We start from the raw sequence: 25,248 nt of genomic DNA on the forward strand, positions 1-25,248 counted from the left end.
GGCACCCGCGCTGACCCCCCCTACGTGGGTGCACACGCGTGTGCAAGCCGCCCCCCCGCCCTCAGCGGCTAATGAGGATCAGCTCATTAAGGGGATTAGCGCCTATGTATAGGGCGGCCGCGGGGCGGGGCGGGGGTCCCGCGGGGGTCCCGGACCCGCCCCCGGCCCCGCTCCGGCCGCCGGCCGGTCCCGGCCCGTTCCGGGGCGGAGCCGCTCGGGGCCGCTCGGGGCGCGGAGCCGGTACCGGGCGCGGAGGGGGCGGCCGGGGGGGGGGTAGGGGGGTGTCGGGGGGGGGGGCGGGCGGGGGGTGCCGCGAGGGGGTAGGTGCGGTGGCGCGGGGGTGTTGCGGGAGGGGTCGAGGGGTGTCGGGGGGGGATCGGGGGCGTGTTGGGGGGGGTCGGGGGGATGTTGCGGGGGGATCGGGGGCGTGTTGGGGCGGGCTGTGGTTGGGGAGGTTTCGGGGTGTTTTGGGGTGTAGGTGGGGGGTGCTGCGGGGTGAGGGGTGTTGTTGGGGTGTTGTGTGGGTGCTATGAGGAGTGGGTGGGGGGGGTCGGGTTGTGCTCAGGGTGCTGGGGGGTGCTCAGGGTGCTGTGAGGGTGTTGGGGGTGCTCAGGGTGCTGGGGGGTGTTGGGGGGGTGCCGTTGGGGGGGTTCGGGTGTGCTCAGGGGGCTGGGGAGTTGCACGTGGGTGCTGGACCCGAGCGCTGTGCGGGTGTTGGGGGGTTGTGAGTGGGTGCGGGGGTGCGCACAGCCGTGCCCCACTGCACACGCTTGTGCTGCGCTGGGAGCACTGGGACTGGGGGACTGGGGACACTGGGATGGGCACGTTGGGGCAGGGTCGCTGGGGATACTGGGATGGGGATACTAGGACACTGGGAGGGGGGCACTGGGAGCACTGGGACTGGGGTCCTGGGGACGCTGGGATGGGCACGTTGGGGCAGGGTCACTGGAGGTACTGGGACGGGGATACCAGGACACTGGGAGGGGGGCACTGGAAGGACTGGGAGGGGGCGCTGGGAGCACTGTCCCCACAGTGGCGGGTGTCCCCAGGGCTGCTCTGTGCCCCCCCCCCCCGTGCCTCAGTTTCCGGTGCCGAGACCAGCCCCTGGCAGCCCCGGGGGGCCGGTGCCCGTGGCCATGCTGGGGGTCCCGCTGCCCTTCATCCTCCTCCTCCTCCTCGCCGGGGGGGCGGCACAATCCTTCCCGCGGGACCTGGTGCCGCGCAGCACCGTGGGGCTGGCAGGTGAGCCGGGGGGGGGGGGGGGGGTCGGGGGGGCCTGGGGCTTGGGGGGCCAGCGGGGTGTCACCGCATCCCCCCATCCCCGCAGCCACCGCCGCCTACCCCCGCTTCGGTGGCCTGGGGGGGGCCAACGGCACGGCCCAGCTCGGCCTCGACTTCCAGCGCATGCTGCGCCTCAACGGCACCCTCTTCGTCGCCGCCCGGTGAGCTCTTGTGCGCGCTCGTGGGCGCTTGTGTGCGCTCGTGGGCGCTTGTGCACGTGGCACGTGCTCATCGGCGCTTGTGCAAGCCCATCTGTCCTTGTGCAAGCTCACCTCCCCTTTGCTTCCTTGTGCATACTTGTGCAAGCTTGCGTGCGATTGTGCACGCTGGCGTGTGCTCGTCTGTGCTTGCGTGTGCTTACCGGCACTTGTGCAAGCTCGCTCCCCCTTTGCTTCCTTGTGTGTGCTTGTGCACCCTTGTCTGTGCTTGTGCAAGCTCGTACACCCCTTTGCGAGCTCGTGCAAACTTGTGCACGCCTGCGTGTGCTTATCGATGCTTGTGCAAGCTCATCCCCCTTTTGTGTGCTTGTGCAAGCTTGTGCACACTTGTATAGGCTTGTACATCCTTGTCTGTGTGTGTGCAAGCTTGTGCATGCTTGTGTTTTTGTGTATCCTTGTACATTTGCCCACGTTTGTGCAAGGATGTGTGTGCTTACGCATGCTTGCCCATGCTTGTGCAAGCTTACATGCACTTGTGCATGCTTGTACATGTTTTATCTGTGCCTGTGCAATCTTGTTCACATTTGCGTGTGCTCCTGCAGGTTTGTTTGCTCTTGCACATGCTTGGGCACGCTTGCACGTCCTTGTGCATGCTTGGGCACATTTGCATGTGCTTGTGCCCACTTCTGCACACTCAAGCCTGAGCGCCCCTGCCTGCACACGCTTGTGCCCACCAGCATGTGCTCCCACATGCTCGTGCATGCTTGTGTCGCCATGCCCCTCGCACGTCCCTGTGCCCCTCGCACGCTCACACTCCCCCCCCTCCAGGGACCACATCTATGCCTTCAACCTGGGGCAGGACAAGGGGATGCTGTACCCCGAGCGGGTAAGGGGGCCAGGGGGCACGGGGGGGGCAGGCTGGGGGCACGGGGGGGCTGGGCTGGGGGTCCCCATGCCCACCGCCCCCATTTCACCCGGCAGTACCTCACCTGGGAGTCACGGGACAGGGAGAACTGCGCCATGCGGGGCCGGCTGCAGGTGAGGGGGGGTGGGGGGGTACGGGGGGGGGAGGGGGGCATGGTCTGGGGGGGGGACGACTATGAAGTGTGGGGGTGCAGGGGCAGCATGGGGGGTGGGAGTACAGGGTATGGGGATGCGGGGGGGTACTGGTATGCAAGGGGGTGGGGGGTGCAGGGGGTGGGGGATACAGGGAGTGGGAGTGGGCAGGGGGCTCAGGGCAGGGGAGAGTGGTGACGTCGGGGTCCCCTCGTGTCCCCCCCCACGCAGGATGAGTGCCACAACTACATCAGGGTGCTGGTGCCCCGCGACGCTGGCACCCTCCTGGCCTGCGGCACCAACGCCTTCAGCCCCCTCTGCCGCACCTACCAGGTGGGGGGGCTGGGGGGGCGTGACTGGGGGGTCTCAGCGGCTGCTGGGGAGTGTGATGGGGGGGGGGTGTCTCAGCCCTGCCAGGGAGCATGGGGGGGGGGGGGTGGTGGTGAATGAGTGGGGGTCTCAGCCCCCCCACTGAGGAGCATGGATGTGATGAGTGAGGGGGGGTCTCAGCCCTGCCAGGGAGCATGGGGCAGGGGGTGTGATGAATGAGGGGGGGGGGTCTTGGCCCCCCCACTGCAGAGCAGGGCTGTGATGAGGGGGGAGTCTCAGCTGGGCAGCTCAGCAGGGCAGTGCCCGCAGGTGTGATGAGCGGGGGAGGGTCCTCAGCATCTCCGTGCTGGGGCTGGGGGCAGCAGGGGGCCGTGCTGAGCTGGCGGGGGGGGGGGTGTCTCACCCTCTCGCCCCCCCCCAGGTGAGCAGCCTGGCGCAGGAGGGCGAGGAGGTGAGCGGCCAGGCCCGGTGCCCCTTCGACGCCAAGCAGAGCATCGTCGCCCTCTTCGTCGGTGGGTGCTGGGCAGGGCGGGGGTGACACGGGGATGCCCCTGAGGGGGGGACGTGGGGCTGACGCTGGTGTCCCCCCCCCCCGCAGACGGCAGCCTGTACTCAGCCACGGTGGCCGACTTCCAAGCCAGCGACGCCGTCATCTACCGCAGCCTCAGCCCCGGCCGCCCCCCCCTGCGCACCCTCAAGTACAGCTCCCGCTGGCTGCAGGGTACCCGGCGGGGGGGCTGGGGGGTGGGCACGGGGGCTGGGGGCAGGGAGTGGGGAGCACAGGGGTGGGGGATGGGGACAGGAGGTGGCGGGGGCTGATGGCCCCCCTGGCCCCTCCCCCCAGAGCCCCACTTCGTCCAGGCGCTGCCCTACGGCCCCTACGTCTACTTCTTCTTCAGGGAGGTCGCCGTGGAGCTCAGTGCCCTGGGCAAGGTGGGCACCGGGGGGTGGGGGGACCCCCAGCCCATCCCCCTGGCATCAGGCCAGGGGAGATCCCCGTGCCCCTCGCCCGAGCATCTGGCCGGGTGCTGGTGTCTCACAGGGTGCTGCTGCCTGTGGGTGCTCCTGGTGCCAGCCCAAGGTGGCCGTGCCCCTGGCTGCCCGGGTGCTGGTGCCCCTGGCTGCCCGGGTGCTGATCCCAGCGGGTCCTTGGGTGCTGACACCCATGGGTGCCCAGGTGCTGGTCCTCATGAGTGCCCAAGTGATGATGCCCATGAGTCCCTGTGTGCTGACACCCATGGGTGCCCATGTGCCGATGCCCTGGGTACTGACACTTGCGGGTCCCTGGGTACTGACACCCATGGGTGCCCAGGTGCTGGTCCTCATGAGTGCCCAAATGATGATGCCCATGAGTCCCTGTGTGCTGACACCCATGGGTGCCCATGTGCCGATGCCCTGGGTACTGACACTTGCGGGTCCCTGGGTGCTGACACCCATGGGTGCCCATGTGCCGATGCCCTGGGTACTGACACCCATGGGTGCCCAGGTGCTGGTCCTCATGAGTGCCCAAGTGATGATGCCCATGAGTCCCTGTGTGCTGACACCCATGGGTGCCCATGTGCCGATGCCCTGGGTGCTGACACTTGCGGGTCCCTGGGTACTGACACCCATGGGTGCCCAGGTGCTGGTCCTCATGAGTGCCCAAGTGATGATGCCCATGAGTCCCTGTGTGCTGACACACATGGGTGCCCATGTGCTGATGCCCTGGGTGCTGACACTTGTGGGTCCCTGGGTGCTGACACCCATGGGTGCCCATGTGCCGATGCCCTGGGTACTGACACCCATGGGTGCCTAGGTGCTGATCCCTGCAGGACCCTGGGTACTGACACCCATGGGTGCCCAGGTGCTGATGCTCTGGGTGCTGACACCCGTGGGTGCTGGCACAGGTGGCGGTGGCACGGGTGGCGCGGGTGTGCCGCAACGACCGGGGGGGCTCCCCGCGGGTGCTGGAGCGGCGCTGGACGTCCTTCCTGAAGGTGCGGCTGCAGTGCGCCGTCCCCGGCGATGCCATCTTCTACTTCGACGTCCTGGAGGCGGTGACACCCCCCCGGGCCCTGCACGGGCGCCCCGCCGTCCTCGCCCTCTTCGGCACCCAGCCCAACAGGCATGGCGACGGGGGTCCCGGTGACGAGGGGTCCCGGGCTCTGGGGTTGTGAGCATGGGGACAGGGTTGGTGGCAACATGGGAGACGGGGACGTGGGGACACAGTGGGGCAGGACATAGGGGAATTGGGACACGGCGGGGCCCTGGCCACACCAAGGCCACCATGGCAGCCCTGGCAGGGGACAGCGGCGTCCCCAGCGCCGGTGCCACCCGGTGCCAACCCCGCAGCATCCCTGGCTCAGCCGTCTGCGCCTTCTACCTGGCGGACGTGGAGCGGGCGTTCGAGGGACCCTTCGCCGAGCCCCGCGGTGCCTCCAGCACCTGGATGCCGGTGCCCGAGGACAGGGTGCCCCGACCCAGGTACCACCCCCCACCCCGCACCCCAGAGCCTGGGTCCCTCCGGGGCACCACGGCCACCCGCGTCCCCACGCCGGCTGTGCCGCAGGCCGGGATGCTGCGCTGGGATGGGACCGGCCGCCGGCATTGTCACCTCTGGGGACTTCCCCGACGAGACGTTGGCCTTCGCCAAGGAGCACCCACTGCTGCACGGCGCCGTGGCACCCGCCGGCGGGCGGCCGCTCTTCACCCGCACTGGCACCAGGTGCACACCCGGGGTGGGTGGCCGCGGGGACGGGGGGTGGCTCGTGCGAGGAGGGTGCGGGTGCACAGGCTGGGGAGGGTGCAGCCGGTCCCATGGGTGCTGCAGGGTGGGGAGGGTCCTCGTGCAAGGCTCCAGTGCGAGGCCCTGGTGCAAGGCCACACAAGGATGTGCAAAAGTGTGCAAAGCCCTGGTGCGAGGGTGTGTAAGACCTGGGTGCAAGGGCCCCAGTGCGAGGGTGTGCGACAGCGTGCGAGGCCCCGTTTCAAGCGTGTGCAAGGGTCCCACATAGTGCAACGGCCTGGTGCAAGAATGTGCAAAGCTCCAGTGCAAAGGTGTGCAAAGCCCTGGTGCAAGGCTGTGTGAAGGTGTGTAAGACCTGGGTGCAAGGGCCCCAGTGCGAGAGCGTGCGACAGCGTGCGAGGCCCCGATCTGAGCGTGTGCAAAGGTCCCACGCAGAGGTGTGCAACGCCCTGGTGCACGGGTGTGTGAGACCCCTGCACGAGGGTGTGCAAGGGTGCGCTGGGTGCAGGCTGACGCAGCTGGCGGTGGACACGGGCGCGGGGCCACGTGGGAACCAGACCGTGCTCTTCCTGGGTGCCGAGGACGGGCGGGTGCTGAAGGTGCTGGCGGCCACGCAGCACCCCGGGGCCACCCAGCACCCCAGTGGCACCCCAGCACCTGGTGACAGCCAGGAGCCTGGTGACACTGGGGATGCCACCTCTGAGACGCTGCTGCTGGAGGAGATCAGCCTCTACGACCCTAGGCGGTGAGTGTGGGGCGCTGGGGGTGCTGGGGGGCTGGTAGGGTCCATGGGTGCAGGGGGGCTGTGGGTGCTGATGGGTGCTAGGAGGCAGAGGGCATTGATGGGTGCAGTGGTGGTGTGGGTGCTGAGGGGCAACGTGGGGGGCACAGGGCATTGATGGGTGCCGTGGGGTCAGGGAGGTACCGTAGGGTGCTGATGGGTGCTGTGGCGTCATGCAGTTGCTGCGGGGCCATGTGGGTGCCACGGAGCTGCAGGGTGCCGACGGGTGCTGTGGGGGGCCGTGGGTGCTGGGGTGCCGTCACGATGGGTGCTCCTGGGGGGGCAGATGCCAGGGGCCGCGGGGCGCCAGCCGGGTGCTGGGGCTGGAGCTGCACCCGCCGGGCCAGGAGCTCTACGTCGCCTTCGCCGGGTGCCTGGTGCGTCTGCCCCTGAGCCGCTGCGCCCGGCACGGCGCCTGCCGCAGGTGAGTGAGAGCATGGGCGTGTGCGAGGGCGTGAGGGTGTGCAAGGGTGCAGGGGCACATGTGGGCACGGGGTGTGCATGGGGCCACGAGGGCATGTGTGGGTGGGATGTGTGAGAGCACGGAGGTGTGCAAGAGCGTGCAAGGGCCAGGGGTGCGTGAGGGCACGGGGGTGTGCGAGGGCCAGGGGTGTGCGAGGGCACGGGGGTGTGCGAGGGCACAGGGGTGTGCGAGGGCCAGGGGTGCGTGAGGGCACATGGATGTGTGAGGGCACAGGGGTGTGCGAGGGCCAGGGGTGCGTGAGGGCACGGGGGTGTGCGAGGGCCAGGGGTGTGTGAGGGCCAGGGGTGCGTGAGGGCACATGGATGTGTGAGGGCACAGGGGTGTGCGAGGGCCAGGGGCGTGCAAGGGCACGAGGACGTGTGTGTGGGACCACAGCACGCGGCCACCTGCCCCCCCCCCGGCTCCCTGCAGGAGCTGCCTGGCCGCCCGTGACCCCTACTGTGTCTGGCTGCCCCGCCAGGGCTGCGTCCCCTTCTCCGAGGACCTTCCGTAAGTGTCCCCTGTGGTGGCCTCTCCGGCACACCCCCCACCCCACCCCCCTCTGCTGGGTCCCTTCCTCGCGGGGTGGGGACTCTGGGGACGGTGGGTGATGTCCCCTGCCCTGCCCAGGAACGGCTTCAAGCAGGACGTGGAGGGCTACCCCGGGACCGCTGGGACCTGCCAAGGTGAAGGGGGGTACATGGGGGACACTGGGGACAAAGCCATATTGGGGGGACACAGAAGGTCGCTGTGGGAACTTCTGGGGACACGAGGTCACGGGGGGGATGCAGGGGGCACCAGGGCGATGCTGGGGGCCCTGGGACATGTGGAGGACACTGGAGGGACGGAGGTGGCCGCAGGGGACACGGGTGGCCTGGCCTGACCCCGCTCTGCTCTCAGATGCACCAGCCGTGGGGGACAGCGACGGGGACAGAGACTTGGCCCATGGTCAGTGACACCCTGTCTGCCCCCCCAGACACCCAGGGACCGGGGGGGACCCCAGGGAGGAGGAGGGACCCCCAGGAATCAAGAGAGGGACCCCAGGGACTGGGGAAGGACCCTGGGGATGGGGGGGGGGAACCCACAGGAACAGAAGGACCTGGGGTGGGGGGCCCCCGGGGACCCCCAGGGATCAAGAAAGGGACCCCAGGGACTGGGGAGGGACCCTGGGGATGGGGGGGACCCCCAGGGACAGAAGGACCCGGGGTGGGGGACCCCTGGGACCAGGAAGAGACCCCCACAGACGGGAGAGGGACCTGGGGCGGGGGGACTCCAGGAGGGACCCTGGGGGCCCGGGTCCCCCGTGTGTGCGGGGGGCTGACGGGTGCTCCCGCAGGGGTGCGCCAGCCCGGGCCGGGGGCCGCAGCGGCGGTGCCGGTGCCGGTGCTGGTGGGCTGCGTGCTGGGCGCCTTCGCCCTGGGCGCCCTGGCTGCTGGGCTGCTGGCGGCCTGCTGCCGCCGCCCCGCCGCCCCCAAGGGACCCCCGGAGCCCCCTGCCGCCGCCCCACGGCCCCCGGCCCAGCCACCTGCCCCCCGCCTCTACCCCCTGCTGCCACCCCAGGGCGGGGCTGGGGGCCTGCGGGACCCCCCCGAGCTGCCCACGCCGGAGGCCACCCCACGGCCACCTGCCAAGGCACTCTGGGAGCGGGTGACGGAGCCCCGGCGCAGCCAGGCCGCCCACCTCGGCACCCCAGAGTGCCCGGAGCCCCCCGGGCCAGGACCCCCGCCCAAGGCCACCCTGGAAGAGATGCTGCAGCGGCTGCACGGGACGGGGGGCTCGGGGTGGCCGGTGACCCCCCCGGGCACCAGCTCCTTCGCCAACCGGGTGCAGCCGGGCACCCCGTTCTCCAGCCTCGCCCCGGCCCCCCGCGACGGGACGCCCCGCCGGCTGGACGTGCCCCCCGACAGCCCCCCGCCGCCCCGGCGGCCCCTGGCACAGAGACACTCGCTCGGGGGGACGCCTGCGAGACCACCTGGCCTGGCCCGCGGGCTCACCCGCATGCACTCGCTGGGGACCCCGGGGGGGCCAGCCTGGGGCCCCCGGCCCGGCACCCTGGAGCGCTCCCTCTCCATGAAGCCCCCTGTGCTGCCCAAGCCCCTGATGGTGCCAGCAGCCCCCGGGCGGCCCTGAGCCCCCCAGCACCCATGGGACACCCCTGCTGCGGCTGGCGGGGGGCCCCCCAGCCATCCCCTGGGTGGCAGGACCCCCGCCTCCCTGGTGGCACGCGGGTCCCCCCGTCCCCAGACTGGCCCCCACCGGGGTGACAAGGGTCCCCATGTGCCAGCCTGGCATGACAAGGCTTTTCTTTTTCTTTTTTTTTTTTTTAATCCTAATTTATTTAATTGGGGGGGGGGGGAAGGGGGGAGCCACCGCCAACCCCCTGGGGGACATGCGACACAGCAGCTCTCCATGCCGGAGCTCAGCTCATCCTACCATGTAGGACCAAGGCTGGGGGACAAGAGGGGGACAAGGGGGGGGAAGGTGCCACCGGACCCCCTCGGGGCCAGCCCAGCGTGGTGGCCCTGGGGTATCCCCACAGTGGCACAGGGGATAGGAAGGGCCTGGCGATGCGCTGGCTTAGCAGGGACAGGGCTGACACCAGGGGTAAAGCAAAGCTGCTCCCCAAGGTTGTGCTATTTTATTAAGAAACATATTAAAAAAAAGTTTTTATATATATATATATATATACACATGTTGAAATTTCCCAACATCTACCCTCAGTAGAAGAGGGGCCCAAGCACTTGGCTCCTCGTCACAGCACTAACAGGGTCCATAAGGGACAATTTATTCTGTGATAAACCTCCCAGCACTGCGCCTGGCACGCAGGAAACCGATCTGATACAGGTGAGATTAAAGAAATAATCCGATTTGGCCCCAAAAAGCACCCTGTGGGTGATGGAGGGGGGTTCAGGCAGGGAAGGCCCCTGCCAAGGGGCTGGGGGACCCGCGCTTGATTCCCGGGGCTTGTTACTCCCCTTCGTGGCTGGCTGGAGAGGATTGAGTTGGCGTTTCCGTGCCCTCCTCCACTCATCCCCACCGGATTTGCAACGCCCTGCTTCCGATTTAGGAAAATGGGAACCGGTTACGGCAAACAAGAGGGAAACACACATCTAATCAAACCCAAATCGGTTAAATTAGCACCGCACCACCTCCTCCACCAAAGAGTAACAACACACGCTCATTTCAAGACCGCAACTTCTGCCTCGGCATTCCCGGGAAGCAGGCCGGGATTCTCCCACCCGCACAGGCACGCGGCTGCGATCCCAAGCTCGTGGCGGAGGGGAAGCAGGGTGGGCGTGTGGGCGTGGGGAGCTCGGCTGCTCTGCCTCGATAAGAGCACGGCTTTTGAGAGCCAAGGGGTTTGTTTAGCCTTTCACCTCCTCCATCCCCGTGCCCGCCGCTGCCTGTGGCACGAGGACAAGGACGGAGCCGGCGTGGGCGAGAGGAACCCTGACGCGGCAGAGTCCGGCCCGGACACCGGTGGGAGGGTACTGACCCGCTCGCAGCAGCCTGACGCTGCCACGGCCGACTACGCGCCAAGCAGAAAACTGCTGGTCTTGGCTTAAAAAGCTCCAAATCCTTTCTGTAAAAAAGCAGAGGATGCAGCAGGGTTTAAATTCTTTCTAAACAGAGATCAAATTCTCATCTTTGTTCAGAGCCCATCCACGAGTACTTCTAAAAATAAAATTAACGTGTGATTCCCCCCCCCCCCCAGCCAAGGCAGAGCAGTACGAACACTGTCAGCTTTATTTTTCAACTCTATAAAGCAAATCTAGTTACCGTGAGTACCACGGACATTTTATTTTTTTTTCCCCTCCTCTTCTGAAGGGGAAGTTTGTTTCCCAGCTGAAGGGACTTTTTGGCAAAACTGACCCTTTTCAGGAGAAGGATGGAAATTACGGAGAATCGCAGTGCTGTCGAAGGCACAACACGGCATTTATATACGCTACAGCTGCCGAACTCTTCAAATTTACAAACAATGAGCACAAATTTCAGGCAAAACGTTAAAAGCCAAAGCCGATAGTGTCCCTTTACATCCGTAAACGCTTCTGGGCATTAGAAAGAATCTGTCTGGATTTACTTTAATTCTGTTTCAAACCCTCCGACACAGATTTTTAGTTCAAACAGACCCAAACTGTCAACATTCCGGGGAGCAAAAGGAAATAACAACACACGCTCCAAGTCAGGGAGGAAACACCGAAGTAATCGATAACGAGGAACCGAGTCTCTCCAAACATTCATTCATAAAAAATAATTATTAAAGCCTTCTTCAAAACATCTTTTGGAAAAAAGATAAAAAAAGTCTTATTTATAAATATAGCTACACTGGTTATAAATAAATGCACTTTGATTCTCAAAACCCGGCAAGTCTCAGGAAGCCTCTACAACAACAGTCCCAGAAACCTTCCCCTCCTACCGGTCGGGGGAGAACCCACCGGCGAAACGCTGCCCAAGATGGGATTGTGGCAGATCCCACCTGCCCTTCAGGCCCAACCGCCAGGAACCGACTGATTCTAGGATGGAAAGCAGTCTCCTCTTGGGGCGAGACATTCCCTCGGAGCCATGACCTACGTTCACACCTTTATGAACTCGTCAGCCTGTATTACACCTCCAGCGCCATGGAACGGGCTGATCTACCGGCAAAGACACATAAAGGCAGTACCCAAACTTCACTTGTTTACGGTATTTTTCTAAACCTCACTTGATAATCTGTCACTATCAAGCTCCACGTGATTACTTGGGGTGCTTCAAATCAGTTCCCTGCTGTCTTGAAACCCATAACCCGCTGTACTAAACAGATCCCAGCATTCAAGAGGCCCGCAAAGAGTAAAAAAACATACAAACATTTCAGTAACAAGATCAGCCGCTTGTTAAAAAAGGTTTAAGTATCTTTAAAAATAAAAACTGTTTAGTAAAAAAAAAAGACAGATGTATCTCCAGAGACAACTTGACTCCCAAGCTGTCTTGCAGCAACTGCCATACGTATAGTTTTGCATATATAATCAGTTAACGCTACCGTTCGGCACAAGCGTCAAATAGAACATTTGACTAAATATTCTAAAATCGAGGAGGAATTTTTTGAGATCCCTTTGGGTAGTGAAGGGGTCTGACAAAGAGCTCCCCCAAATTGTTCCTGGAACAAAGAGGGTGAAGCATAGTATCCCCTGACAGCGTGCAACGCTCTGGCTGACATGCAGCCCAGCCTTCACTCTTGCATTGAAGGTTGCCTCAATCAAAAAGATTGATGGTTTTGGAAGAAAAAAAAAGAAAAAAAAAGAAAAAAAATGTAATTCCCTTTCTAGCTAAGAGGGGAAAATCCCTTCCACACCTCTGAAGATTTTAAAGCAACATGCCAAGAGCCTGCTTTTTCTGAAGGTCCAGATCTGGCCACTCAACTTCGCAGAAGGGAGCGAACACCTCAGGTTATTGCATAAAGTCTGTTTTCAGTGCTGTAATTTCCAGGCAGCTGAGAGCTAATACCAGCCGCTTTGGCAATGAGGTATTTTCTTTTCCACTCCCCAACAATGCAGGTATTGACATCACAAAATAAGCCGTCGGGTCACTCACTGGCTAAAATTTTGTTAACAAGCTTCCAATCTCTCAAGGTCAAGCTTTAAAAGCACCTTTTGGCACCGCGCTGAAAGCAGAGTTATGTTGCGAGCGGCTGGAGCAGCTTCTGCCCCCGGCAATGGCGTGGCTTTGACAACAGCCCTCTGCTCTCAACACTGCTTGCCAACAGCACCTTATTTAACAATTAAAAAAAAAAAAAAAGCTATTTTCCTTTACAAAAGCCAGTCAATCACTGAGGATTAGGAGGTTACAGTTTCCACAGCGATATCAGTTGGCTGATCTGTGTCCAGCATGGACAGCACAGATTCCTTGAAGTCTTCTGAGGTTACCACCAGCGGGTCAACCCCCGCGACCTCTTCGAGCACCGTCACCTCCGCTCCGTTGGGCTGCTGCCTCACCATGGCTGCCAGCTTCAGCCGGTACTCTTCTGCCTCCTGCTCTTTCTTTATGAGCTGGCTGCGATATTCCTGAGCCTTTCGGTTCGCCTCTTGCAATTGCTGCTGTAGCACTTCCCTTTCAACGCTGTCCTGCAGAAAATAAAGTCGAGAGAGCCCACGATGGAGGCCCAAGCTGCGACACGAAGGGAACGGGGCATGCAAGCACTCCAACAGTTACGAGTTATAAAAGCAAAATGCTCTAATGCGGCGCTTCAAACATGCTGGGGTTGAATTCTGTTCAACTGGTTTGCTCCTCACAGGTTACCAGAGGCCGCCAGGACATGGGAAGGAACAAACTGGCTGGTGGGTGTCCCCACAGCGTGCAGGGAGGTGGGCTGGGAAGTGACGCGTCACCTCACTGTGATGAATTTCAAAGGTTGGAAGCAGGTATAAACAAAATGCAAGAAATATAAAGAGCTATTAGTGCTGAAAAGGTGAAAGGCAATTGAGAAAAACATTCTTTCTCCCAACAGAGAGTGATGGGAGAGTCATTCCTGCTGCTTTATGAAGAGCTGAGGCTGACTTATGCCCAGCCCATGTGTTGCGCTTCTACAGGAAATCCTAAATCATCTCTGTAAACGACCACGATTCATCTAGAAACCACTGAGCTACAGCTTCAGGCAGGCAGATTGGCAACAAGTGATTTAGCTGGCTCCTTCCCTACCTATACTCAACAGAGCATCGCTCCTCTCAACCGCTTGCATGTTCACTGCTAACGCAGGAGCATGTGCAGGAAGAGTAGGGAACCTCTGGGCAGAGTTTGTTACAGACATCTCCGGGCACAGCTCGTTTGTGTTCTGAGACGGCTCTGGCAGACCGGGAGCCCAGCATCCTCAGCACAGCAGAGCAACACACAGGAGACGACGGCAACCGAAGTTACAAGCAGGAGTATCTACCTTGTCTTCCTTCGAGTCATCTACATTTTGCTCCACTTTTTGCTTCTTGGCCAGTGGCTTTTCCTCCTCTTCTGCGTCATCTCCATCTTCAATAACAGTCTCTTCTGCAACCTGACCAGCAGGTACAGTTAAAACTGAAAAATCAAAAGGCGATAAATTATACAGTGTGAGACGTGCTTTTGCACAGATGTTTCCCAAAACGCTTCTCTGAAGTCAGTGCATCAGTGTGGTTCTGGAGAAAAAGAGGAGACCTGTGGATCAGCAATGCCAAAGTCTTCCCAGAGAGAAGAGAAACTCTGGACTGGGTTTCCAGTTTTCTTTATTCAGGCCTCTGGAATGCCCCAGTATTTCACCACAACGGAACGGACAGAATCCCAATTCAAAGATTTGCATCTTAGAAAACATGTGAGGTAAAAAACTATCATTCTGACACCTTCAGTAATGCAATTAGTAGCTGAGACAGGCTAAGCCAGAGGTATAGAAAGCTCTTCTCGAAAATTCCCAGTACACAGTCCCAGTGGCTAAGCTCTGAATCAGCTTTAAGCGCATGCAAGAGCTGCAAATACTCCCGAGAACAAACACATTTTAAATCTGCAAACATGGGTTTTCACTTTGGGAAGCCAGCAGCAGGAATTCATCCAACCAAGGAGGAGAAAGGCACCACGTGAGCTACTGAAGGTAGTGCTACCTAAACAGTTCTCCCTTTGTCTTCCTTAGACTAAGAGTGGGTTGCAAGCCAGGAATTGTTTGTAGTAATTCAGCAAATAATTCTGAATAATTAACAGCTTTAGAAAATTGCTTTTCACTCACGAAGTCTGTAAACAGACAGAACTGATGTAACCCATCTCACATTGTAGCACTGCATGCATGTTAGAGGAAAGCTGCTCTGCTTCCTAATCCTCTTTTTCTGCACCAACGTTAATCCAAATAATCGAGTATCCCTAGGACATGCTGGAAGAATTGTTGGTAAACCGAGACAAGGCTGATGAATTACATCCCTTGAGGAAACAAAAATTCACTGTACGAGCGCTCTGGAGCTCTGCCCTGCTTTACTGAACACGATTTACATTTGCCTTGTAAAACTGATAGATTCATATTGCCCTCGGCAAGATAAACTAGCGTTATGAGAGGAAAAAGTGTATTCAAGCTGACATTAACAGCCTAATGCTAACTTTTACAAGAACGATGGAGTGATTGCTAAAGGCAACAGGCTGCAGTTTCATCAGTTGAGTGACTTACTCGCAGGCTGGAAAGTCCGCCACAAGATAAAGGAATCGTCGTTGCCTGGCTGCCAAAGAGACAACGGCTAACTTGGTGTTTCTCTGCCCACAACGCTCTATTGAAGGTGCGTGGTTTTAACACAAAGACCAAAATCTTAAAGTGCAGCAGCTACAAACAAGTCGCTGGCAAGCTCTGCCGCTGATGTAAGTCACACAGACATTTTAACCCCTCCTGGAGCCCAGAAGTCAGGCACAGATCTGTTACACTACAATGCCAAAAAGCCAGATCACACTTTTTTTTTTTTTTTCCTTTTTGAAGTTAATCCTCAGCACTGCCTTCCAGCTTCAGCTCCTCCGTACCTTGCTGTCCATCTTGCACGGTTAGGATGAAGGGTTGGTTAAGGCCACTGCTGGGGATGGCTGTTTGCAGGCCGCCGAGGGGAACTCCGTCCGTTACAATGGCGATGACGCGCTGCCCTCCACTGCCAACCACTTGTTGTATGGCAGAATCGACAGGATTTGCTTCCACTACTTCCTCCGTCTTACCTTAAGAAATACAGTAAGTGCCAAAAAAAATAAAAAAGTCAGTGTTTCCTTCTCTCTTCCTTGAATAGAAACTGAGGTCCAGTGAAAAAGCTCAAGTACACAGCTTGAGACTCTTGGGATGCCTGCTTACTAAAAACAATCTGGAAATACAGTAAGTCTAAGTAAAGGAAAGAAAATAAAATCCACTACACCTTAGCAAAACAAATCCTCTAGAGTAAAACCAGCATTTTCTGTGTAAATGACTAACACACAAGCATATTAATTAAATTAAAAAGCCTGGAGCTGGAGGCAGCTGTTAAGCAGACCTGGCTCTGCAAAGCTTCCTTCCGTGACCCCTCCCTCAGCTCTAACGAAGACAAACCACACGCAAAAACCTCCCCGTGCCTCAAGAGCCCCATCCAGACCAGCGCAGCCAAAATAACCATGAGGTAGCTATTTAGTTTGGCCGGGTGACCACAGACTGGTTCAACTCCCTGGGACACTTTTTGTGTGACTTACAGCTCACACAAATAATCAGGATAGCAAACCCTCGGCTGCATCCTGCTCCCAGCACAGGCTGAGAGTGCAGGAAACAGAGGGGATCTGACCTGCTACGTGCGCGCCGGGTGCCAAAGAGGAAAACACTCCACTGCTGCAGGTCAAGAAATCAGTGGTGTGGCACCAGAAGCCTTCAGAAGTCAAATTGCTCGTCTCTAGATTCTAGGAAAAATGCTTCGCTTTGGGGAAAATAACTGAGTCCCAAGGTGAAAGGATTATATAAACTAACTTTATCAATTCCTAAATCTGAATTAAAGGTCAAACATTACACTCTACAAACATACCACAAAAGATCATAAAACTCCCAAACATAAAAAACACCCAAACCTTTCCATAAGAAAAAGTTACCAGAGACTCAAAACTTTTGTTGACTATCAACATTTACCGCAAGCTGGGGACCAAAAACATTTCAGACGCTTTCCTCCTCAAACAAATATTTACCTACATTTATATATTAAACGCATGTTCTGGAGTATTTTGTTTTGGTCTTTTTAATATAACTGTTTAAAGCATGTCAAGAGCAACATACCATGACGTCAGGGTCAGACATGCTGGTTAATAAAAATTATTATTTTTATAATAAATTTTTATTATATAAACATAAATAAATTTTTATAATATAAAAAGCAATAGAACTGTTACTTCTACTGCTAACAGTTGCTGTTTTATTTGAATTTCAACTGGGATTAAATAAACAAACAGAATTAACCCTCTGCTTCACATATATATATCATCATCTCTTCCTTACTCTGAAAGGAGGCAAATTCACTTCCACATCTTAAAATTTCCTCCCACTTCCACGCAAGATACTCACTAGGACTAAAGAAATTTGAATGGGCATCTGACCGGTTTCCCCTACCTGTGTCTCTGTGTGAGTCAGAAAGCGGTGCCGATACTTCAGCGAGGGCTGCAAGCGTGGCAAGCACGGAGGTCGTTGAATTGGAAAACCGCATGGTAGAGTCACCTGCTTGGGAAAGAGGAGAGGAAACTGAAGGACTGTCAGGACCTGCCCTATCCAAACAGAGAATAAAGCAGTCAGATTGCAACAATTTTGTCATCTAGAGGATGAAGGCACCAGCTACAAAGTATTTTCTAGGCTCCCACTGGTCCATGGGGAAAGGGAGGTGGTACAGAATATTCTTTCGGAGAGGTGCCTCTCCTATTGCTAACTGTAAAAAGGGCTTTGATAGCACTTTAGGACAGACTGTACCCACTCCGAATATTTAATACCTACAACTGAATTTAAAGCAAATATTAAGCTATTTCTGAGTCACGTAACAAAAAGAACAGCAAATGTGAACCGATTTGCTCCAGCTTTATTGTAAGAACTACAGAAAGGCGGGCTGTCTGCCAGGCTACTTGGCATGCCGAGCTTCGAGCTGGAGACGCGGACAGCTTTTCAAGATGCAGCCGCGCTGCCTGATGACACTCACAGACGTGCTGGACTCTGGACTGCTGTAATGTTGTGCAGAGCGGTTGCTATGTGCATAATTTCTTGGCTTCACATTGTACTGCAACTTTTGAAATTGCAAAACCTGAAGAATATATTAAACTCATTGGCTATTATGAGTAAATTACAGCACCCAAGTTCTTCCTCAGTTGGGAAAGCCTCCAAGTACAGTCTTCAGCATTACTTCATGGCCCAAACGTTTCAGCACGAGTCAGTTAAGAGAGCCTTTTGCTCAAACGCAGAAATTGGCTACATATATCGCTTGATCTCAAGGTAAGGGGCACGCAGGTCCCTTCCTTCTCCCCACTCAGGTTCAGTAACGGAAAGACCACAGTTACTGCAACGGGGTATTGATTTGAATCAGATAAACAAGTCTTTGCGGTTCCAAAAAACAATGTTTCTTCCTCCAATTGACCCTAGCAATTCCTATTCAAAGGCAGACTTAATAAGAATGGAACAGGAAATTAACTAAACGGGTGCAAACTCAGTGCATATAACCCACAATTCCCTTTAAAAAAAAAAAAAAAAAAAAAAAGAAGAGATCCTGTACCTCATTGCCAGTGTAGATAAACAGATTACAAGCACACAAAGGAAAGGTCATCTAAAGTTCCCCTGACTTAATCCTTGCAACCCATCTCTCTTTCTCACCGGCCCTCGATTTTCCAAAGGGACCTATTTTCAAAGAATGATACTTTCAAAAAGCCGTGGGCTAGGCACGTGAAAGTACCAGAAGGTCCAGTGACTCTTTTCAGCAGCTTGGAACCAGATTTCTTCAGACCAGCTAAAGGTACCTGTTCCCATTCAAAAACCTTTTCAGTAACAGAAGACACAGGGAATTTAAGAGAGACAAGAAAAATTATTAGCCATTAGTGTTAAATAACAGATTTTTGCCAAAAGAAAGGCACAGTCGCTGATGCCCTCTTGTGGGAAATGACAGAAAACCCTCCTGATGTGGCCTAGAGCAGGAAACACCGGCTGGTCTCAACCTGACCGGCTATTAAAGTGTCGTAGGGGGAAAAACCCTGGGTATTTTAGTCCAGTCACACGTGGACAATAAGCCACCACCGTGTCGTGGCACTGAAAAAGGCGATTACATTGCAGGACATACAAGGAGAGGTGCGGTGAGAGATGGGGATTGCCAAGGCCAGCGCCAAGAGCTCACCTGGAGTGCTGTCTGCGGCCGCCCACCCACATACCACGGGTGGATTCAAGGGATTCAGGGAGCCCGGCTTGCTTAGCCCAGTGGAACAAAGGCAGAGAAGGGACAGGATCGATTTCAACATCAAAGGGATGGAGGCAATGGAAAAAGAAGAATGATTTCAACTAAAGGGCTGCATTCACACCAGCTGTGGGTGTGTTTAAGCTGGAAATCAAGAGTTTTCCAACAGCCCTTCAGCAGAGTGCTGGCCTCTGTGACTCCCACCTGCTTTCCAGGCAGAGCCAGACCCCTCTGCAGAGACACTGACACTGACTGTGGCAAAAGTGTCATCCGGGGTACAAAAATGCCAAAGTCTACGCCCCTTTGAGTTTGTGGAACATCCTTGACTGAAGATGTTGTGCATCAGTCACACTGCATTTTCCTCACAGGCAGAAGAGGAACACTTTGGTTCATTTTCCCCCTTCTAAATTAGGTTTTGTCAGTGCCTCAAAGCTGCAAGCAGCCCCAAAAGCTTTGACAACAAGTCGGGAGCATTGCTGAAGTCACTGTGGCCAGGCACAGGCAGAGAGGTCTGGGTGGGACTGCAGAACATCAGTATCTGTGATTTTCAAAGCATTCTCTAGCGAATAAGCAAACATTCACGCATGTGAACAGTCCCACTAACCAAAGAATTACTCACATGCAGAAGTGTTTGCAGGATGAGCCAAATAGCTTCATAAAACTTGTATTTAGTAGCCTCCTTGAGACTGAAAAGAAACAATGGTTTGGATTTCCCCAAATACAGAAAAATTCACTTTAAGAGTTACTATGAAAATTTGCCTTACATAAAAAGAATTCTCATGCAGCCTTAAGTTAAGTCTTTTCCCCACCAAAATAAGGCTCACAGAACAATAAGGAACCTAATTATTTCCATGTAACATGTGGGACAGAAGAAATAAGGAGTAATCTACGCATCCAATAGACCTGCTTGTTCTGCAGTTTCCTTACTCAACATTTATATATAGCAAAACGCTCACTCAACTCTTGTGGCCAGTAAAGAACAAAGCAAACCGTTCCCCAACTGCTCTGCAGTGCTCAGGATTTGGCACAGCCAGTAATTCTCATTATTCCTCTGTTGCAATCAGCCAAATCCATTTTCTCAAGCTCTGTTGCTTGTAACAGACCTGGAGCGGACCCACAGCTGAGCTCAGCAGAGCTTTGCCACTCACAGTGGAAGCACGTTTGTTTACATCAGCTAGAAATCTGCTTTGTTACCTTCAACAGCAAAAATATTCTGGGGCAGGAAGCAGTAGCTGGGTGTGTTTGGCTACATTTCACCACTTTTCCTCTACTAAATGACCATCTGCCCTCTACTGGTAAGCAGCCTTAGGATTTTTTTCAGGATTTTCCCACTCAAAGTCACATAAAACCTTACCTGAGGGTGTTTTGGCGTTTGCTGAAGAGACAAGACTTGTGAAATTGAGAACTTCCCCTGATGTAAGAATAAATGGTGAGGTGAGAGTCACAGTGCTGGTGATGGGATTTGTTCTCTCTGAATGAGCGTTCACCTGGTTCTGCATCGCTTCCTGAGAAAGACAGCGGGGTCAGGCACACATTCGTCACACTTTCTGTGGTATTAAGCATCCTTGAAACATTTTAGAGGCAGATTATTTCCCTCTGCAACACGCCAGGGACACCAGCACAAACACCGTGACAAAACCACCACCTAAACTTGGCAACTTACACTACAACCATGCAGGATGCATGGCAATAAAACCCCATCACCCACCGAGTCCTAGCAGGCACGCACTAGTTGATGTAGAAATAAGACAAACCTCATGCACCTCCATATTTCTAGTTCTCTCTGCAAACAGAAAATAATCCCATCAGACACAACAGGATTCCTCTCACTCTAGCACAGACAGTTACGGGTCAAAGAATTACCGACAAGTTTCTCCCTCCTAAACCTACCTGTAGCATTACCAGAGTCTCTGGATTGTTCTTGTCCAAAGCAATATCAAAAGCTGATTTATCAAACTTGCTGAAAGCATGGACATCTGCTCCATATTTGATGAGCAACTCTACTACATCTCGGTGGTTGTGCTCCGTCGCCCAGTGCAAAGCGGTCATTTTCAACATGTCCTTGGCATTGACATCAGCCCCGTTCTGAAAGAAATCAACACTACTTGTCTGCATGCCGTCTCCTCTCCACATCTTAAAGGCAGTGCCTGCAATAGCATTTGAACAGGGAACTCCAAGGGTGACTTAGACCAGCCCTAAATTTAGTCCTCACTTACTATACTCACCCTAATTAGCAGTTCTACAATATGAGTGTGTCCGTCAGCCGCAGCCATGTGTAGTGGCGTCCGGTCCACTTTTGTTCGGGCATCTCTGCTAACACCGGCTCGAAGCAGCACTTCTGCTGTTGAGTAGTGGCCATACTGGGCGGCGAGGTGAAGAGGCGACGTCCCAAGCTGCACGTTAATTTAGAAAAGTTACTGCCGGTTTGCAGCAAGAGACGACAGGCACAGAAATCAGTATCTCACTTTCTCCATTGTGCCATCACTGAGCCTCCTTCCCAGGCCACAGCAGAACAGCTCTGCCATTTCAGTATCACGACAGATAATTTCACCACTGTTCAGAAAAGGGCAGTATTACAGTATTACTAGGCTCGGTGACCTCTCGGTACAGTTAATTCCTTCACCTTGTAGTTATGAATGAGCAGACTTTTAAGTTAGGAAACAATGACAACTGGTAATGGAAAATGGCTACCGATGGCTTGCTCGTTATGATCTGGTTCCCCATTTATCCAACTGTTGATCTTCAGTTTCATTAAAGCTTTTATTTCCTTTCCAACCCAGGATGGGCTGGTTTTGTTTTCAGGGTTTTGGTTTCTTTTAAGGAAACAAAAACACCCTCAAAGATGAGTTTCTTGACTGAGAAAGTTTAAACAATTAAATAAAGCATACTTAAAAGAACTTCATATTGCTGAGAGGTTTAACAGTTCTTCTATTTGGCTTGAATCATCATTTATCTCAGCTGTTCGGAACTGCACTTCTTAAAAGCATCTCACCCTGTACATACTGCTGTCTGGGACAGCATGGTGCTTGTGCTCTCGTGCATTAGGCACAGATCAATCTCTACACAAGCACCAATTCATCTTTGCCTGAGGAAGGTCTTGGGTTTTCAAGTGCTTTATCCGGAATCTGCTTCACCACAGAAATCCAGAGATGTATTATCTGTCAACCCACACTCCAATTTTCATTTGTATCCTTTAGGTTCAGCCCTAAAGAGCACACAGACGACTCTTTTCACACAGAAAACCAACGTCTATTCCTCTGACGTACCCAGTCGGTGGTGAAGGGAGCACCGCTTGCCATCAGCTTTCGCACTTCGTCATCTTCGCCTTTGCGAGCTGCTTCTAGCAACCTCTTCCCTAGGTCCACTAAGGACATCTTCATACATGGGAACAAGCGTTTGCTGAAAGCTGCAAACAGAAAGCAAACAGACAAAAAGCAGTGAGGCAGAGACATTTAAAAGAGCTGTACATCTGTGGCCCATTTGGACACACCATCCTCCCATATGGAACTAGGCGCAACACAATTAATAAACCAGCATAAATATTTATCATATTTTTCAGTTCCGTGCCCTGAAACGTCAAGAGAAGGCAGCACACAAGCTCAGCAAACAGGTCGGATGCCTCAAGTCACCAGAGCTTGTGCAAAATCCCACTTACCTCAACAGCGCCTTGCACGGACACAAAGACTTGCCCATGTGGATCCAGTTCCAAGAGCAGAACCTATAAAAGCAACAGCAAAGCTGTTCACACTCCTTGCACATCGTTTTTATTTTTTAAAAGCGCTTTAAGAACATGATTTAATCTCCAAGACACTCTCCCCCCAGCCCTAGCAACTAAGGGTGGGGGAACTATCCCTGTTCTCTGCTGGTAAGAAAACAAACCTGGGTAACTCCACGACTTGTTCAAGGTCATAAAAGGAGCAGAACCCAAAAGCTGCACTCAATATACCAGACAACAGTGTCTGTATTTATTCCAAGCTACATAAAACAGCATCATTACAGCAATAATGAACTATAGCATTTTTCTCAGCGACAGGGTTACGCTGATATGCCAGTCCTTCTTTAAAGTCTATCCATTAACTCATGTGCGACGTCCAGTAAGCGGCTACAAATGAATGCCTGTGCAAACGGGCACCGTGCCACCCAGCATAACAGCCATTCCAACTGCACTGAGGCCCTCAGCTGACTTTTTTCCCCTTCAATTACAGTTCTACGAAAGAGCTGGAAAGCTCTCTTTCTTAATTCTTGTTCTTTTAAGAGAAACATCCCACCCCGTCCTCAGCGACCAAGAGAACCAGCCATCAGCAGCACAAGCCCTTTAAATAAAGCCAGACTGCAAACCTCAGCCCCAAAGCCCATCGGGATACACTGCCCGTATCAACGCCTCGCTCCACAAACGCACCTCGCTCCACAACTTGAGCTTCTCGCTTTTTCTGAGTACGCAGCTATTACACCCAACACCCCAGGCTTGGAAGTCAAAGAGCCCCAAGCAGTTACTCAGAGTTTACTCTGCAATCAGGACCTTGGATGCACGTACAACGCATGTGTTTGACTACCACAACCCCTCTGCCCTTCAGGACTTTCCAGTTTTTGTCGTTTGGTCGTTGGTTTTTTTTTTTACCTCTTTCCCCTTTCTCACTTTTTGTGGGACAGAAAGGTTCCTTCGCATCGGCCACGTTGAAAACACTTGCATGTTTTCCGGGCACAAGTCGTTGCACCAAACTCTGTGTTTACAAAATTAACCACCAGCTTACATATTTGTAATGCTGGAGTTTACCACTCTGGGTGTGTTTGGAAAAGAAAGAAACTGGATCACCAACAAACCCCATCAGTTTCTCTCCTTGTATTATTTGTCACTTATTATTTAGAGGCCTTGCATTCCTGCTCTCTTCCCAGCTGGATGCTCGAAGCAGTCTGAGGCCCCCTCTCTTCTTCTTCTTGTTTTAAGTTATTTACAGTACTGGGCTACTGTTGACAACTCCTTCACCTCCCCTGTGCCGCATTTCAGCAGCAAAATGAAGGAGCGGCCTCCCCGGACCCCTCAGCCTCCCGCCGACCAGCCGGCTCAGGGTTAGCTCTGCAGACCTGCCTCAAGACCCCCCCCCCCAACTCCCCAGCCCCCCTCCGTGGGAGGCAGGCACCCCTCTCCCCTCCCTCAGTCGAGGACCAGCCCCCCCAGTCCCCCCAAGAGGGGCCCATCCTCCCACCACTCCTCCAGGGCAGGGACTGTCCCTCCTGCACCACGACCCCCCTCAGGCCCCCTCCTGCTCCCCCCCCCGTGCCACCCCCATAGGGACACCCCCAGAACACACCCCGCCACCCCGCGGGGGGGCACAGCCCGTGCCCATCCACTCCAGGCCGGCCCCTGGCACTGATGCCTCACGGGGGTCCCCCCTCCTCACACCAAGACCACCCCTCACAGCGGGGCCCGCACCCTCTGTCCTCACGAGGGGGTCCCCCTTCACCCCGACCCCTCCCCTCACGGGGGGGTCCCCCTTCACCCCTAACCCTCCCCTCACGGGGGGGGTGGGGGTGGGGTGGGTCCCCCTTCATCCCTAACCGTCCCCTCATGGGGGGGGGGGCCTTCACCCCTCCCCTCACGGGGGGGACCCCCCTTCACCCCCAACCTGGGGGTCTCTCTCCACCCCTAACCCTCCCCTCACCAAGGGGGGGGTGTCCCCCTTCACGCCTAACCCTCCCCTCACGGGGATATCCCCGCTCACCCCCAACCTGGGAGGGGGGGGGTCTCCCTCCACCCCGACCCCTCACGGGGGGGGATCCCCCTTACAACCCCAACCCTCCCCCACGTCGGCATCCTCCTTCACTCCTAACGCTCCCCTCACAGTGGGGTCCCCCTCCCCTCCCGGCGCCCCCTGCCCCACTCACACAGCGGCTCGGGCCCCCCCCCGGCACGCGGCTGTTCCCGGCGCACGGCACCGCCCCCTCGCCCCCGCCCGCTGCTGTTCCCGCCCCTCCCGCCGCGGCCACACAAAATGGCCGACCCGGAAGCGCCGTCGGCAGGAGACAGCGGAAGGATATTTCTTCGGCAAAAAAAAAAGAGTCCGCCGCTGTCGGCGGGGGAAGGGCGGGTTGGAGCTCTCCTCGCTCTGTCGCAGGGGACACGGGACGGGATTAGGGAATTTCTCCTTCTTTCCCCCAGCTCTGTCCCCGACCGGAGGCCAGGAGGCGGGCAGCGAGCAACGGGGGAGCCCTAAAAGGGGACTATTTTTTCTAGCGGAAGGATCTCAGGAGGGGGTTAGCTGCGACGGCCGTGAAGCTGGTGCGAGGCTCTCGATGCGCTCCTGAAATTAGTTCGGGCAGCGGCGTTTAGGCGCCAAGTATAAAAGGGCGGCGGCGGCGGCGGCGGCAGCGGCAGGCGCGTGTGTTCGGGGTGATGTGGCTCCCTGGGGCGGGTTGTTGGGGCTGTGCGTCTTGTAGCGCTCTCGGCCTTTCCTTAGGTCTGTTGTGGCTCTAAGTATATATGTATGCATATGTGTGCGTAGCTACTTTCTATCTCTAGTTTCCCCTGAGTGCCTTCCTGTCTAGGATTTGGCTCCCCTCAGGGTGTCTAAGCCCTTTTC

General features: G+C 56.1%; 2 protein-coding genes across 7 annotated transcripts; one reads left to right on the top strand and one right to left on the bottom strand.

Annotated features, from left to right (window-relative positions):
• Nucleotides 1-161: 161 nt before the first annotated feature.
• On the top strand, nucleotides 162-12,566 carry SEMA6C (semaphorin 6C). Of its 4 annotated transcripts, none has more exons than XM_037411796.1 (18): nucleotides 162-240; nucleotides 1,083-1,242; nucleotides 1,328-1,442; nucleotides 2,268-2,325; nucleotides 2,421-2,477; nucleotides 2,727-2,828; nucleotides 3,247-3,337; nucleotides 3,424-3,546; nucleotides 3,670-3,758; nucleotides 4,712-4,929; nucleotides 5,157-5,288; nucleotides 5,374-5,529; nucleotides 6,059-6,295; nucleotides 6,618-6,755; nucleotides 7,227-7,304; nucleotides 7,425-7,480; nucleotides 7,695-7,742; nucleotides 8,131-9,035. In XM_037411796.1, exons 2-18 carry the CDS (start codon nucleotides 1,137-1,139, stop codon nucleotides 8,922-8,924), a joined length of 2,598 nt encoding a protein of 865 aa, XP_037267693.1. In that variant the 5' UTR covers nucleotides 162-240; nucleotides 1,083-1,136; the 3' UTR covers nucleotides 8,925-9,035. The 4 variants fall into 4 exon arrangements, with proteins under 4 accessions (XP_037267693.1, XP_037267694.1, XP_037267692.1 ...); XM_037411797.1 differs by having other exon boundaries at nucleotides 207-240; nucleotides 1,050-1,242; XM_037411795.1 differs by lacking the exon at nucleotides 162-240 and having other exon boundaries at nucleotides 659-1,242; nucleotides 8,355-12,566.
• GABPB2 (GA binding protein transcription factor subunit beta 2) lies at nucleotides 10,607-24,632 on the bottom strand. 3 transcript variants are annotated; one of them, XM_037411798.1, is made up of 10 exons: nucleotides 24,554-24,632; nucleotides 22,326-22,388; nucleotides 21,937-22,076; nucleotides 20,896-21,063; nucleotides 20,561-20,755; nucleotides 20,025-20,175; nucleotides 16,861-16,968; nucleotides 15,279-15,464; nucleotides 13,699-13,832; nucleotides 10,607-12,892 (listed from the first exon to the last, which is right to left on the bottom strand). In XM_037411798.1, the coding sequence occupies exons 3-10, from the start codon at nucleotides 22,048-22,050 to the stop codon at nucleotides 12,605-12,607; spliced, it is 1,344 nt and encodes a 447-aa protein (XP_037267695.1). In that variant the 5' UTR covers nucleotides 22,051-22,076; nucleotides 22,326-22,388; nucleotides 24,554-24,632; the 3' UTR covers nucleotides 10,607-12,604. The 3 variants fall into 3 exon arrangements, with proteins under 3 accessions (XP_037267695.1, XP_037267697.1, XP_037267696.1); XM_037411800.1 differs by having other exon boundaries at nucleotides 16,861-16,965; nucleotides 24,554-24,631; XM_037411799.1 differs by lacking the exon at nucleotides 24,554-24,632 and adding an exon at nucleotides 23,070-23,690.
• Between the last annotated feature and the right edge of the window lie 616 nt (nucleotides 24,633-25,248).

Source organism: Falco rusticolus, chromosome 19, assembly GCF_015220075.1.
Source record: "Falco rusticolus isolate bFalRus1 chromosome 19, bFalRus1.pri, whole genome shotgun sequence".
Classification (NCBI taxonomy): domain Eukaryota; kingdom Metazoa; phylum Chordata; class Aves; order Falconiformes; family Falconidae; genus Falco; species Falco rusticolus.

Bases quoted from the DNA above. Each gene is read 5' to 3' on its own strand.
- SEMA6C (XM_037411794.1), top strand. From the start codon at position 855: ATGGGGATACTAGGACACTGGGAGGGGGGCACTGGGAGCACTGGGACT. The intron at 2,326-2,420 runs GTAAGGGGGCCA...TTCACCCGGCAG, and splicing joins GGATGCTGTACCCCGAGCGG to TACCTCACCTGGGAGTCACG. The intron at 2,478-2,726 runs GTGAGGGGGGGT...CCCCCCACGCAG, and splicing joins CCATGCGGGGCCGGCTGCAG to GATGAGTGCCACAACTACAT.
- GABPB2 (XM_037411798.1), bottom strand. From the start codon at position 22,050: ATGAAGATGTCCTTAGTGGACCTAGGGAAGAGGTTGCTAGAAGCAGCT. The intron at 20,756-20,895 runs GTGAGTATAGTA...GATTTCTTTCAG, and splicing joins TTGTAGAACTGCTAATTAGG to AACGGGGCTGATGTCAATGC. The intron at 16,969-20,024 runs GTAAGGTTTTAT...CTCTTTCCCAAG, and splicing joins AAACGCCAAAACACCCTCAG to CAGGTGACTCTACCATGCGG.